The sequence below is a fragment of the Podarcis bocagei genome, assembly GCF_964188305.1.
Source record: "Podarcis bocagei genome assembly, chromosome: 11".
Taxonomy (NCBI): domain Eukaryota; kingdom Metazoa; phylum Chordata; class Lepidosauria; order Squamata; family Lacertidae; genus Podarcis; species Podarcis bocagei.
The window spans coordinates 44,818,181-44,832,702 of record NC_138136.1 but is presented as its reverse complement, the minus strand read 5'-3'; the positions used below and the strand labels follow the sequence as shown (position 1 = coordinate 44,832,702).

General features: G+C 43.5%; 1 protein-coding gene across 3 annotated transcripts in view; it reads right to left on the bottom strand.

The window, feature by feature from the left end:
- The window catches only part of EMB (embigin), a 34,790-nt gene that overhangs the window by 1,912 nt on the left and 18,356 nt on the right, over positions 1 to 14,522 (bottom strand). For 2 of the 3 annotated variants that reach the window (XM_081213144.1, XM_081213146.1), the window contains 6 exons: positions 10,846 to 11,041; positions 9,614 to 9,705; positions 4,856 to 4,995; positions 3,500 to 3,782; positions 2,624 to 2,660; positions 700 to 772 (listed from right to left, as the gene is read on the bottom strand). In XM_081213144.1, coding sequence (XP_081069270.1) covers positions 718 to 772; positions 2,624 to 2,660; positions 3,500 to 3,782; positions 4,856 to 4,995; positions 9,614 to 9,705; positions 10,846 to 11,041 — 803 coding nt within the window. In that variant the 3' untranslated portion in view covers positions 700 to 717. The remainder of the gene's footprint in view (positions 1 to 699; positions 773 to 2,623; positions 2,661 to 3,499; positions 3,783 to 4,855; positions 4,996 to 9,613; positions 9,706 to 10,845; positions 11,042 to 14,522) is intronic. The other variant, XM_081213145.1, reaches the window with a different exon arrangement.

The following is a 14,522-nucleotide window of genomic DNA, read 5'->3' as shown; positions in this document are numbered from 1 at the left end:
AACTATATATAGAAGTACCAAACGATCTAAGATGGGGTTATGTTATTAATTATTCTATTATTCTGTATTTTGTGCTGTTATCTTGTATTTTTATCACTCTGAAATCTACAGGTGAAGGACAGCATACAAATTTAAATACTGGTTAATGCTCATCACTTTTTAAATCTGTAGTATCACCAGCCAAGATTATGCAGTCATGGTATTCCTGCCCAGAATTTTGGTGTGATACAATAAGATGAGTGGTCTATCACCATCTATGCCCCTTGTTCCTGCAGTCTTAAGCAAGCGCCAGAGCCAGAAGCATTATCAGAACTTTGGTTGGCCACAATGCATGTCAGTTTGATAGGTCTGAAGCTGTGTAGGCATCCAGTAAGAGGACAATTCACCAGCCCCACAGCAGCAGTGCTCTTGCACAGCCCCCATTCATTTCGATGCAAAGTTTCTTTGGTAGCTACCTGACCCTCATGGTGACTTCTCTTAAAACTTCCTGTTTCTAGGACATACCATAAACAATCTTTTGCAATAATATAGTATCAATCCTTCCCCTTCCCTTCTTTGAAAGCATTTTCTACTCATTTCAGTGAAGGTGGGTGAAGCTGTACATTTGGGAATTGCAAGGCGGCCCTGAAACAAGACAGCAGTACTTATTACTCAATTTCGTGATAGTCCCCAAAGCTTTCAAGTGGACTTTGAACTTACCGCCCTTCCACAAGGAACTTAAGCCTTTCTTTGCCTGGTACTATTTTCCACACCATTGCTGTCTTCGGTTTTCCTGTACAGAAGAAGTGACATTAACGTAAGCCTGTAAACATTGCGAATCATTGTTTTACCTATGTTTGGAGCTGCCCTTTTAATAATAATAATAATAATAATAATAATAATAATAATAATAATAATAATAATAATAATAATAATAATAATTTATTTATACCCGGCCCATCTGGCTGGGTTTCCCCAGCCACTCTGGGCGGCTTCCAAAAGAATATTAAAATACTGTGATACATCAAACATTAAAAGCTTCCCTAAACAGGGCTGCCTTCAGATGTCTTCTAAAAGTCTGGTAGTTGTTGTTCTCTTTGACATCTGGTGGGAGGGCGTTCCACAGGGAGGCCGCCACTACCGAGAAGGCCCTCTGCCTGGTTCCCTGTAACTTGGCTTCTCGTAGTGAGGGAACCGCCAGAAGGCCCTCGGTGCTGGACCTCAGTGTCCGGGCTGAACGATGGAGGTGGAGACGCTCCTTCAGGTATACTGGATAGACTTTTCTCTGGATAGACTTTTCTGTTGTCACCTTTCATGTGGGTAACCTTCACTAACAACCAGAGAAGAGCACGCTGCCCCAGAAGAACACCATAACAAGGGGAGGACCAACCTGGTTCCACCCATCGGCCAGTGAATGTACAGCTCCCATGTTTGTTTTCCTCTTCCCCTCTCTATTTGTTCATTAGTTTTTTGAAACACATCTATTAGGGAGCATGAGCTTGCAGTCAGTTCCTTTTTTAATATTATTTTTAATTGATTTTTACAAATAATTTCCAAAAATCATATAACATATTTTCTTATCTTATACAATATTTTGGACTTCCATCAACTGCATCTGAAAATTTTTCAATCTTTATCACTTAATCTACATTTCTTAATTTCTCTATTACTTTTAATTATCCTTAACTAATAGCTCTCTTCATAATCTTCTCTGCAATATTTTGCATAATCCTCCTTACAAAACTTCTTGCAGTCATACAAGCGTAATCTGTTTGTTACAATTGCTTTTCAAATAATTCAAATATTTACTCCAGTCCTCTGAGAATCTCTGGTCCCGAAGGTTTCAGATCCTTCCTGTCATCTTATCTAATTCTGCAGAGCTTGCAGTTAATTCTATATACCAATTGTGCTGTATGAAGAAGTTCTTGTCAGGAAAAAGAGACTAGCTTAGTAGCATGTAGGGAACCTCTGGCCTTCCAGATGTTGCCAAGCTACAACTTCTATCATCCTTGGCCATTGGCTATGCTTGCTAGGACTTATGGGAGTTATAGTACCATCTAGGAGAAAACACACCCAATGTAGTTATCTTCCCCTGGTATCCACAACTAAAATTATCAGCTAGGAAGTGATGGGATGCTGTACTGGTGACTCTGGGAAGCCACTAGATGGACAAATAATCTGAGCAGATATAAGTCACCTTCCTATGTTCTGTCTCCACTGTTGAAGGCACTCTGCCTTTGAACATTGGTTGTTGAGAATTACAGGTGGGGAGAATTCTGCTGCACTTAAGTTCTGCTTTGTGGGCTTCCCATGGGCATCTAGAGACAACTATGAGAGCAGAGTGCTGAACTAAATAGACCTTTGGCATGATCCAGGACAGCCTTTCTTATGTACAGACTTTTTGCCTGGGAATTTGAGAGCGACTGTCACGGTGGGGTGGGGGTGAGGGACTAAATCATTTGGAATTCCTACATTTAATTACAAACTGGCATCAATCAAGAACAGAACTTTTATCTTCTTGAAAATGCCACTATTAATGGGTGCAATCCAACACTTACCGAGCTCAATAGCCAAGGCTGCTTAAATTTTCATCACACACTATTTAAGCATTCATATAAAAACGCAGAATAAAATCGCTACTTACAGGGTCTCCGTCTGTTCAAATTCTTTCTCAACTTCTTCTGTGAGACAAAGAAAATCCAGTGATTATTTCACATATCCATCGTTGCATTAACAGGAGCATAAGAACAGGTGTGCCATGTTAAATCAGCAGGCCAGTGCATTAAGGTCTAAGTGGTTCTCACTGGCACAATGTAAACACACTGGGAGTCACAGCCACAGCTGAGGCAGAGCAAAACTTACTGATCATTCAGCAATTACCGAATGCTAATTATTTTGTCCACTTTGGAAAATGCCCAAATATGCACAAGGTGAATCTTACAAATAGAGGAAGATAATATTTGCCTACATAATGCTGTGACTTATCTAAAGTGGGAAAATACGTCCTCTAATAGGGGTCCCCACCTTAATAAAATATTGAGAGGGCAGGTAAGCCCTGCTCCACATAATCGATCACATGACATGGCACTCACACGCCATTTGAATGGCAATGCCCATCAACTGGGAGGGAGGACAAGCGAAAGGACCTTGGCCCCTAGGAGTTGGCTCCTATGTCCTCTAAACATTAGAAAATACCATCTAATTTGATTTATGTCATTTCTTTCTCTAGGGCAAGCTTGGCTAACCTGCGGCCCCTTTTCAGATCATCTTACATTGCAGATTACTGGTTAATCCAGCCTTTCCCAATGTGGTGTCTTCCAGAGGTTTTATACTACAAGTCCCATTATCTCCAGTCAGCATGGCCTATCATCAGTGATGATGGAAGCTGTAGTCCAGTAACATCTGTTTGGCACCACGTTGGGGTATACTGGGTTTTACTGAAGAATTATAGCGAACCCTAGAAATCCAATTTGTGTAGTGTAGGCGTGTGTGGCAAAAGTGTGCTCCTCCTATATCTTACCAACTTGAAATTCTTTCTTTTTGGTGCACGCTTCATAGGCAAAAATAACAGCAACAAAAAGGACAACTTCAGCGGCTATTGCAAGAAACGGCTTCAGGGGTGTCATATAGGTGAGAACTTTGAGAGACACTTCGCCTTTTCTTGCACCTAGAGGAAACACGGCTTCACACGAGTAAACCCTAGTATCTTCCTCAGAGAGACCCATGATCTTCAGCTTTGTCATGTTGGCATGTTCTTGGGTAATGATGTACTTTTCTGGCATCAGAGTAGTATTAATAGCCACCTGGTGCAAAAACAAGTTCACAAGCTTTAGTAGGGTGACACAAAATGGACTCATGTTAGCATTGGAAGTTCAGAATGTAGGAATTCAAATATGGGGATGGAATACTCCTAACAGGGAAACTAAATATGCAATGGAAAAGCAGAAAGGGAAAAGGAAATGCTGCAATTCACAAGTCTAGTTTGGGCCAGGGGTTTGAATGCAAGCTTATGTTTTCCTTGGGCAAATGTTCTTCTACCCAGGACACAGTCTACTACTTAGTCCACAAACTTAAACTTTGGGGACTAGAGTCTAGTAAAGGTGGTAGGCAGTGCTTTTTTTCTGGAGGTACTCAAGGGTTTGCAGTACCAACACCTTTTTTCCCTCTAGAAGAAAAGCACTAGTGGTAGGAATCTGTTAAGGTACCTCAATAAACCTACAATGCCCAAAGTTCTTTAGGGCAGGGTTCTCAGAAACTTCCTATCCCCAGGACAGAGCACTGAAATATAGGGCAGCCCACCAGTCACAAATTGGCAGCATAAACAGTTTCCCATTACCAGCATCACATGATTTCTATTCACCAATCAAAGGATCACAGCAATCTTAATAGATGGAATCCAATGACATTATACTGAACCAATCAAAATCTTTTTGCTCTTCAGATCATGCAATATCATGTGAGTATGTATAATCATTTTTCAGTGTATTTCTTTACTGAGACTTTGACTCATTTCCCTATTCATTAAATGTCTCCCAATATCCTCTTTCAACTGTCTACAAAACAATTCAAGATTAATCACAATTGCCATGCCTAGTCAGCCCTCTTTTCATGCATACATTGGCCACGATAGATTTTATTCTTTTCAGTGCTCTGTACAGTAAAAGGTAAGCAGCCATAGGCATTTTCAGTTAAGCTAGGCCATAGGCTCAAAAGAAAATGGAATCCTCAAAATAATATTGCTTTATGAAAGTATTTTCTGCATCATGAGTATCCCTGTGTCCAACGTTTATCCGATTTCTAGACTGCATTTGAAGAGAGCTTTCTATAAAAGTACTGAATGACGTATGTGTGTGTCCTTTATCAAGCAGAACTTCACCTGTTCGCTTCCATTCTTTGTATACCAAACCCAGGAAGATGGGTTATATTGGTGGGTTTCACTGCCAACCAAACACGCCAGGACCACAAAATCACCTACGTAACTGATTATGCGCTCAGATTTTCCATGCGGTTCAGGCACTAAGGAAAAAACAAAACACACTTGTGATACTTCAGGCAGCATTTTTGTAAAGACCACTTGTGAAAGGATGCATCCAAGGATCTACAACACATATGAATAACTCCATACCCTCCAACATTCCTCTGATGAAAATAGGGGCGTCCTAAGGGAAAGTGGGACATTCTGGGATCAAATCAGAAACTGGGATGTCTTCTAAGTCCAGAACTGTCCCTGGAAAATAGGGACACTTGGAGGATCTGCTACTTCCTTATCTTTGCTATTGTTACAGAAGGGGCGTCTGCCAATCCTAGACCATGCTAATTTCTCCCAGGTGGATGTATGAACCAGAGCAAGGAAAAGATAACCGGCCTCAAAAGAGCCAAATACAAGCAATCCATTCAATGTCCTTCCTGCATTTCCTTTCTTCATGTAAATAGGGGTTCAGCCAACTGAGAAGCAGAGCGCTGTTAAAACATATTGCTTTAATCTCTCCGATAAATTAGAGCTCAGCATATAAAGCACGAAACCAAATGTATCTGATTAGCATCACTGCTTCTCAGTCTGATTAATGTTTGTCAGCAGAGCGTGATCTCTTTTGTCATGCTGCTCTGTTTTAATGAAAGTTCTCCTTCTTAGATAGCATGCACTGTTTCACTGCTCAGAATAAGCGATGACGACTGGGTCTGCGGAGGCGTCAGGCAAAAGGGGGTGGGGTGGGGAGGAGAGTGAACATGACATGGACACAGCCATCCCATTGTGTTTTGAAATGGTGCCTTACTGGGGCAGCACAAAGCTTTCAACAGCCATATGTATTACTTCAACTATGAGGCTCACAATTAACTTTTCTTCAGTCTCTGCCCCCATTCCATGCTTTAAAACAGCATCGATATGTTCAATGTTGTTGTTTTTTAAAGAAGTTTGCCTCCACTGATTTTAAAATAAGAAATGAAATACACAGCGCATGTATCCTCCACATTTTAAACTCACTAAAATCAAAGCACCGTCTTGACTACAGAATACATACATTCCAAGAGTTTAAAGCCAAAATCTGGGACGCCATCTTCCCAGATGCCATCTTCCCATTTTTTTATCATGACAGCATGGCAGCCATTTTGGTTGTCATAATTTCACACCACAATTCCCCGCCCCCAAAGCGCTATTTTTCAAGTACAGTGCCACCAAATGCATGTTTTTTGACCCCATGCAAGATCACGCCCCCCCAAGCACTTTTGTGCTGCAAAATTGGACAAGATCCCAGCAACCAAAATGGCTGCCGGTCTGTGGCAATAAAAAACGAGATGTCCCAGTTTATCTGGAACACTTGTAGGCTATGCAGAATACGGTACCATTTATATCTGTTGCCCAGATTCAACACACATTTGAGAACAAGTACAGTTTTATTGCAAAAAAGGGTGATATATTTTTAAAAGTAAAATTAATTAAGCTCAACATCTGCAACCATGTACATGTCTGGCTGGCTGCCACATGACTATAAAATGATTTTATCTTGGTTTTTAAAAGGAAGCTTGTTTGCCATTCTCTGGGCAATCATTTGGAAGGGAAAGCAGGCTGTGGAGTCCTCAACTTTGGCCCGGAGCTCCAGGACTAGCTGCACCAATGTATTTTGCAAGTTAGCTGAAGCTAAATGGGAGACCAAGGGAAACCATATAAAAAGCCAGTTTCAATTCACTTGATAATAAAAGACTCACCAGCAGAATCCTATACATATCTACTCAGAAGACACATTGAATACAATGGAACCTACCTCCCAAGGAGGCGTGTCTAAAATTACAGCCTAAGGCTGCAGTTGACTACAGCAGACCTCTGAGGAAGAATGCATGGGATAGGGAAATACATTCCATACTCATGATACAAACAAAGCTTCCACAATAAGAATGATGAACAAAGATTGGGCTTTCTACTCTCTCCCCTGATCACTTTTCTCACTGCAGAGCCTCTGAAGTGTAGGTGGTTTCCCATGAAGCAAGACACAGCGATAACAGCAAGAACCTTTGTTGAACTAACAGAACTGGACAATAGGGGCAAAGCAACTGCTTATAGACATTTCTGGAGGCCTGGGCCACTCCCACTCCCACCGTGATTGGCTGTCTAAACTCCTAAGCTGCGAATCGTAACTCAGAGTTTAAGGGTCGATGGCCCAAATTCTGAAATGTTCTGTGATTGGAGATCATGTATCAAATCAGAACACAGGGGCTCAGAATCCTTAGTCCAGACTCAAGCTCAGGCACACACAGACTAATGAATACATAACAGTCTCCATGACTCACAGGTAGTCAAAATGGTGCCGTCCAGAGTTTTTGGACTATAACTCCTTCAACCACAGCTAGCGTGGCCAGGAATTATGAAAATTGTAGCCCAGCAGATCTGGAGCACACCATGATAGGTACCCCAGTTCCACATGAAGTGGCCATATCTGCCAGCACCATGTAAACTGGTTTCTTCTGGGAATGACCAGAGACTTCGCTACATTCATCACAATATGTTTTGAATGCATTATAAACATCCACACCAATTGGTGCCAGAGAGCAAAAAGGAGTTTATATGGATTGTTACATAGGCTCCCCCCCCCCCCCGTTTGTTGTAACAATTTAACTTCTGACTTATTTATCACTTTTGAACCTGTGTCTAGATCCACCCCAGCAAATGAAGGGTGCATTATTGGATATTATCTAGTTCAGAAATTGCCTTGGTGCTACAGCAGCATTGGAAAAAATATTTCAAAAAACAGTATTACTGAAACCCAATGAATGGGTGTCCTTTGGTCACAAGTTAAATGCAAAACTTGACTCTGCAATAATGAAATCCTAATCCTGTGAAACAGCTGCTTTTTAAGATGGTTTGGCTGCTGCCTTCCCACAAGTACCCACACAACTAGCAAATTGAAGGTTAATTTATTAAGAGCTCAAGTGAAAGTTCTTCAAAACATACTTGCTCTCAAATCTGAAATAGTTATGGCATATACAACGGCAGTACATCATTAATATTTAAATGGCATCCATCACTGTGTCCCATCCGTTCTATATTTAGCCCCATGTTAATAATTCAGCAACTTGCATCTTCAGTAAAATATCATCTTACATCAAGGTACCTTTCTTACAATCCCATTTCAGTAAAAAGGGAAAGCATCAGTAAAAACTGTTGCAAATCCTGGGCAGGTTTGAAGGAGAGCGCAGGGGAAACAAAGTGAAAAACAAAAACAAAACAAAAACTCAGGACATTAGATAGAACTCCAACTCCAGGAACAAATATATAAATTTAAAAACACAAAGCTATGTCCAACCCCCCACCCAAAAAAACAAACCCACACAAACTACATAATAAAAAAGTTGAAAATATTACATTCAGTACTACACTCACGTATGCATCTTAAAGATAAAACGATAACGTTTTAAAATGCTGCTTGCTCCAAGTGGTATGCTTTCTTATAGAACTTGCTATTCTTGTTATTGTTGGATTGCATATTTTAATTACATGTGTTCATAGTTTAGTGTCTTTGAGTCACTGGTTTTTAGACTTGTAAACTGCTGCAAAAGTATAAGTATGTCAGTGGTGTCAAGAGCCAATGTCACATAATGGGGAATGCAGATGGGGCCAGTCACTGTCTCTCAGCCTAATCTATTTCCCAGGTTTGCAAGGATAGAAAGTATGGAAGGGCTTTATGCATCCTGAGCCCCTTGGCAGAAAGATGGGGTACCTATTACAGAAAGAATGCCCAGTGCAGAGCACAATAAATGAAGCCCATTTCTGTTTTCCTTTACAATAGTTCTGCATGCGGATAGTTTCTGGTGCAACTTTTTCTGCATGTAAGACTCATGCTGTTCTCATTTCAACTAGTTTACATCACTATAAGCTGCTTTCACCTTGGGAGAGAGGGCCTAAGAATTGCATACATTTAATTCCCCGTGAAAACAAACAAATATTTTTGGTTTGGGGGCAAAATAATGTGGCTAACCCTGAATATAAGTACAGTGGTACCTCAGGTTACAAACACCTCAGGTTACAAACTCCGCTAACCTGGAAGTAGTATCTCGGGTTACAAACTTTGCCTCAGGATGAGAATGGAAATCGCGTAGCGGCGGCAGAAGCTCCCATTAGCGAAAGCGCACCTCAGGTTAAGAATGGTTTCGGGTTAAGAACGGACCTCTGGAACATATTAAGTTTGTAACCCGAGGTACCACTGTAAATCAACATACCATACCCTCTCTTCTCACGTTTTGCCTCCACCATCCTTTCCCTTCCATTATGGTCCTAGTGCTCTTCAATGCTCAGTCCACCAGGATGCACCAAAGCCCACTTCCACAGGCATTCACATTTGCTTTATAAGTCCAATTACAAGATAGAGTTGGACAGGAAGGCAATGGAACCTTTCCATGAGATCTCTCTACTGCTAACTCTATATCAGCAAAGCATCATAAACAGGGATGGGTGAAACCCAACAAGTATTTTGGAGAGAAGAAAACGCTGAACTCCCTCCCCCAATTTGGCTTCATGGGATTTTATTGCTATTAGCACAAATGCTCATTGAAAGTGATAGCTGGGCAATAAAACCCTGTGGTTATGAATAAATCACTATGAATAAATAGGATCACAAAAGAAGCAACCATTTCATGATCTTACCTTGCAAATGAAATGTAGAATTAACTTCTTCAGGTTTGGTTTTATAAACACAAGTATAGCTTCCAAGTTGGTCTCTTGTTGTGACATTTACCCTTAACAGAAGAAGCATTATATAATTGATGTTATATGACTATTTTTAAAAAATAAAATAAAAAGGAGTGATAAGAAGCTGGAACTAACTTCACAAAGCAAAAACTGGAAGTAGAATTAGAGAGTGAAGGCAAATTTGCTAAAACAAGGATATTCCAGATTCATGGAAGACTGCAAACTGTAGCACCTGCAACAGATCAATTGATGGGCAGTGCATCTTGTGTGAACAAACCACCACAGATAAAATACTACAGGTGGAACTTACAGTGAATATTTACCCATTAGGTGAAACTTAGTTACCCATTATGTGGCCACCAACAAAAATGACATGTGTTGAGATCTCCCCCTCTCAAATTTAAAATCAGGGATGGGTTCTGAAGATGTTAAAGGTAAAGGTAAAGGGACCCCTGACCATTAGGTCCAGTTGTGACCAACTCTGGGGTTGCGGCGCTCATCTCGCTTTATTGGCCGAGGGAGCCGGCGTACAGCTTCCGGGTCATGTGGCCAGTATGACTAAGCTGCTTCTGGTGAACCAGGGCAGCACACGGAAACGCCGTTTACCTTCCCGCTGGAGCGGTACCTATTTATCTACTTGCACTTTGATGTGCTTTCGAACTGCTATGTTGGCAGGAGCAGGGACCGAGCAACGGGAGCTCACCCCATCGTGGGGATTCGAACCACTGACCTTCTGATCAGCAAGTCCTAGGCTCTGTGGTTTAACCCACAGCGCCACCCGCGTCCCTTCCGACGTCGTTACTAGACCACAAATCTCTTCATCCCCAACAACTGGCCATGCCAAATCAGTGATAGGAGTTGAACTCCAACATGACCTGGTAGATCACATGCCCCTTTTTCCACCTGGGGCACATCTGTCTTTATGACACCATGTAAATGCCACTACACGTCATGAATGGAAAGGAAAAACTTGACACAAGGATGCCCTTTGCAGTAGCCATCCTGTGGCTGTCATAGTTAAGCTCTCCTCTTCACTTCAAATGCAATGTTTTATATCAGAATCATTTTTCATACCCTGCGAAAGATCATCAACTGGGTGGGTTGCAATGCCAATACACCTATCTGCATCAAACCTTCCTTCCTTGCAAACGCTGTAATACACTAGGCAAATCAGAAAGGCCACTCACTCATGTCGACTGCACCAGCTGTTCTTGCTTTCATTCTTGAAGATTCTGTCATTTTTTATTGTTTCGTTCTCCTTCTTCCAAACAACCTCAATTTCTTCCACATCCATAGAAGGCTTAAGAACCAAACTACACAACAGTTCAAGCTCAACTGGACTCTGCAAAATGATGGTTTTAAGCACTGGATCTTTGGGGGAATCTATGGAAAATAAAAAGAAATTATGTAACTTTTTTAAAAACAACAGACTATTGGTTGCACATACACTAGTTGAAATCCAGATTAATTTTGCAATGAGGACATTAGAAAAGCCCTACCATTCTGCAGTTCTACCAAACACACTTAAAACTGTCATTTCCATCAATTTCAGGGACTTGCTTAGAAGTAAATGCTCCCAGTGCATAGATAAGTCAGGCATTTGCATCAGCAAGCGTCACAGGTGAGTGCTAGTCAGTAATCACAGTCCAAATTTGAAGTTAACTCTTTATTGGCAAAAACGCGATCTTAACAGACTTGATTAATGAGCAAAGCAGCTTATTCCTGGTGGTCTTACTCCATGAAAATCAGTTACTGTGACTGAAAGTCCCCTCCTCCCCAGGATTTTTTTCCAAGCAATCTGAGACTGTGCCTTTGTGCAGCCAACCTCTCCTCTGTCCTGTTCATACCTTTCTGGTTCTGGGAGACAAGAGGGGAGGGGAGCTTGTCACAGCAGGAGGGAGAGACAACCATGCCTCTTTGCCAGCCTGACTCATCTCTGACTCTTGGCCTCCCTCCTCCCACTCTCCTGCTTCAGCTTCTGCCTCCGATTCTGGACTTCTCTCTGCTACAGACTCTCCCAGCTCACTAAGCCCTGTTAAGTCTTCAGCTTCCAACACTTCCTCTTCCCAGTCTTCTCCCTCTAACCACTCATTGTTGTCCCACCACTACTCCCTGGGCTCTAAGCCTTCTTCCCTTGGTTCACCTGCTGGTTCCTCCCGCCATTCCTCAGCATCCAACCAGTCCATGACAACTAAGACAGAGAAGCCTTTTGGTGTGAAGTCCACAAAGCAGTATGCCTCTAAATATCAGTTTCTGGGAATCACAGGTGGGCAAAGCACTGCGGCAATCATGACCAGCTTGTAGGCTTCCCACAGATGTCTGGTGGGTCACTGTGAGAGAACAGGATTCTGGACTGGATGGGCCTTTGGCCTAATCCATCAGGCTCTTATGTTCTTAGTGAATCACAGTTCCACTGGGTTAAGTTCAACTAATTTCCCTCCATATAAATTCTGTGAAATACCTCTAATAACTCAGTATTTATTTTATGTGAAGCAATTTATCCCTGACTGTTCAGCCTAAAAAAAGGCTACTCAAGCAGCTTAAATATCATTGGTAAGAGGGTCCATGCCCAGCATGACCAAAAAGGAGCGCTAAAATAACTCTGTCTCTTTTTCCGACAGAAAAGGAAACACTTGACAAACTGGTTTAAGAATGTATCCCTATGGAGCAACTCAGAAAAGGGTAGCAGCAAAACCATAGGGCTTGGTCTGATATAATAATGAAATACTCTGTGGGTAACCCTCATAATAATAATAATAATAATAATTTATTATTTATACCCCGCCCATCTGGCTGGGCCTCCCCAGCCACTCTGGGCGGCTTCCATAAAAACCAGAAATACAGTAAAATGTCACACGTTAAAAACTTCCCTGAACAGGGCTGCCTTAAGATGTCTCCTGAATGTCAGGTAGTTGTTTATCGCTTTGACATCTGCTGGAAGGGCGTTCCACAGGGCGGGCGCCACTACCGAGAAGGCCCTCTGCCTGGTTCCCTGTAGCTTTGCTTCTCGCAGTGAGGGAACCGCCAGAAGGCCCTCGGCGCTGGACCTCAGCGTCCGGGCAGACTGATGGGGGTGGAGACGCTCCTTCAGGTATACTGGACCGAGGCCGTTTAGGGCTTTAAAGGTCAGCACCAACACTTTGAATTGTGCTCGGAAACGTACTGGGAGCCAATGCAGGTCTTTCAAGACCGGTGTTATATGGTCTCGGCGGCCGCTCCCAGTCACCAGTCTAGCTGCCGCATTCTGGATTAGTTGTAGTTTCCGCGTCACCTTCAAAGGTAGCCCCACGTAGAGCGCATTGCAGTAGTCCAAGCGGGAGATAACCAGAGCATGCACCACTCTGGCGAGACAGTCCGCAGGCAGATAGGGTCTCAGCCTACGTACCAGATGGAGTTGGTAAACAGCTGCCCTGGACACAGATTTGACCTGTGCCTCCATGGACAGCTGTGAGTCCAAAATGACTCCCAGGCTGCGCACCTGGTCCTTCAGGGGCACAGTTACCCCATTCAGGACCAGGGAATCCTCCACACCTGCCCGCCTCCTGTCCCCCAAAAACAGTACTTCTGTCTTGTCAGGATTCAACCTCAATCTGTTAGCCGCCATCCATCCTCCAACCGCCTCCAGACACTCACACAGGACCTTCACCGCCTTCACTGGTTCTGATTTAAAAGAGAGGTAGAGCTGGGTGTCATCCGCATACTGATGAACACCCAGCCCAAACCTCCTGATGATCTCTCCCAGCGGCTTCATATAGATGTTAAAAAGCATGGGGGAGAGGACAGAACCCTGAGGCACCCCACAAGTGAGGGCCCAAGGGTCTGAACACTCATCCCCCACCACCACTTTCTGAACACGGCCCAGGAGGAAGGAGCGGAACCACTGTATAACAGTGCCCCCAGCTCCCAGCCCCTCAAGACGGTCCAGAAGGATGCTATGGTCGATGGTATCAAACGCCGCTGAGAGATCCAGCAGAACTAGGAAACAGCTCTCACCTTTGTCCCTAGCCCGCCGGAGATCATCAACCAGTGCGACCAAGGCAGTTTCAGTCCCATGATGAGGCCTGAATCCCGACTGGAAGGGATCCAAATGGTCCGCTTCTTCCAGGCGTGCCTGGAGTTGTTCAGCAACCACTCGCTCAATCACCTTGCCCAGGAATGGAAGATTTGAGACTGGGCGATAGTTGGCCATCGTGGCCGCATCTAAAGATGGTTTTTTAAGAAGCGGTTTAATAACCGCCTCTTTCAGCGGGTCTGGGAAGGCTCCCTCACGGAGGGAAGCATTCACCACCCCACGAAGCCCATCGCCCAGTCCTTCCCGGCTAGCTTTTATAAGCCAGGATGGGCAAGGATCCAGGAGACAGGTGGTTGGTTTCACTCGTCCAAGCAGCCTGTCCACATCCTCGGAGGTAACAGGTTGAAATTGATCCCACTCAACTTGACTAGACAGAACTCTAGCACTCTCCCGCCCCGGCTCTGCTCCCACGGTGGAGTCTACTTCTTCCCGAATCTGGGCGATTTTATCTGCAAAAAACTTTGCAAAATCATTGCAGGAGAACATGTGGCCCGTACTGGGCCCCGATGTTGCAGGTGGTTCCGCTAAATTGTGAACCACCTGAAAAAGTCTCCTGCTGCTGTTTTCTGCAGATGCAATAGAGGCGGTGAAGAAATTCTTCTTCGCCGTCGCTATCGCCACTTGGTAGGCTCGACGTTGAGCTCTAACCTGTGTCCGGTCAGATTCGGAATGAGTTATCCGCCACCGGCGCTCTAGCCGTCTCAACGATTGTTTCATTGCCCTCAGATCCGTGGAAAACCACGGGGCTGTCCGGGCTCCATGCAATCGGAGAGGGCGCTTCGGAGCCAAACA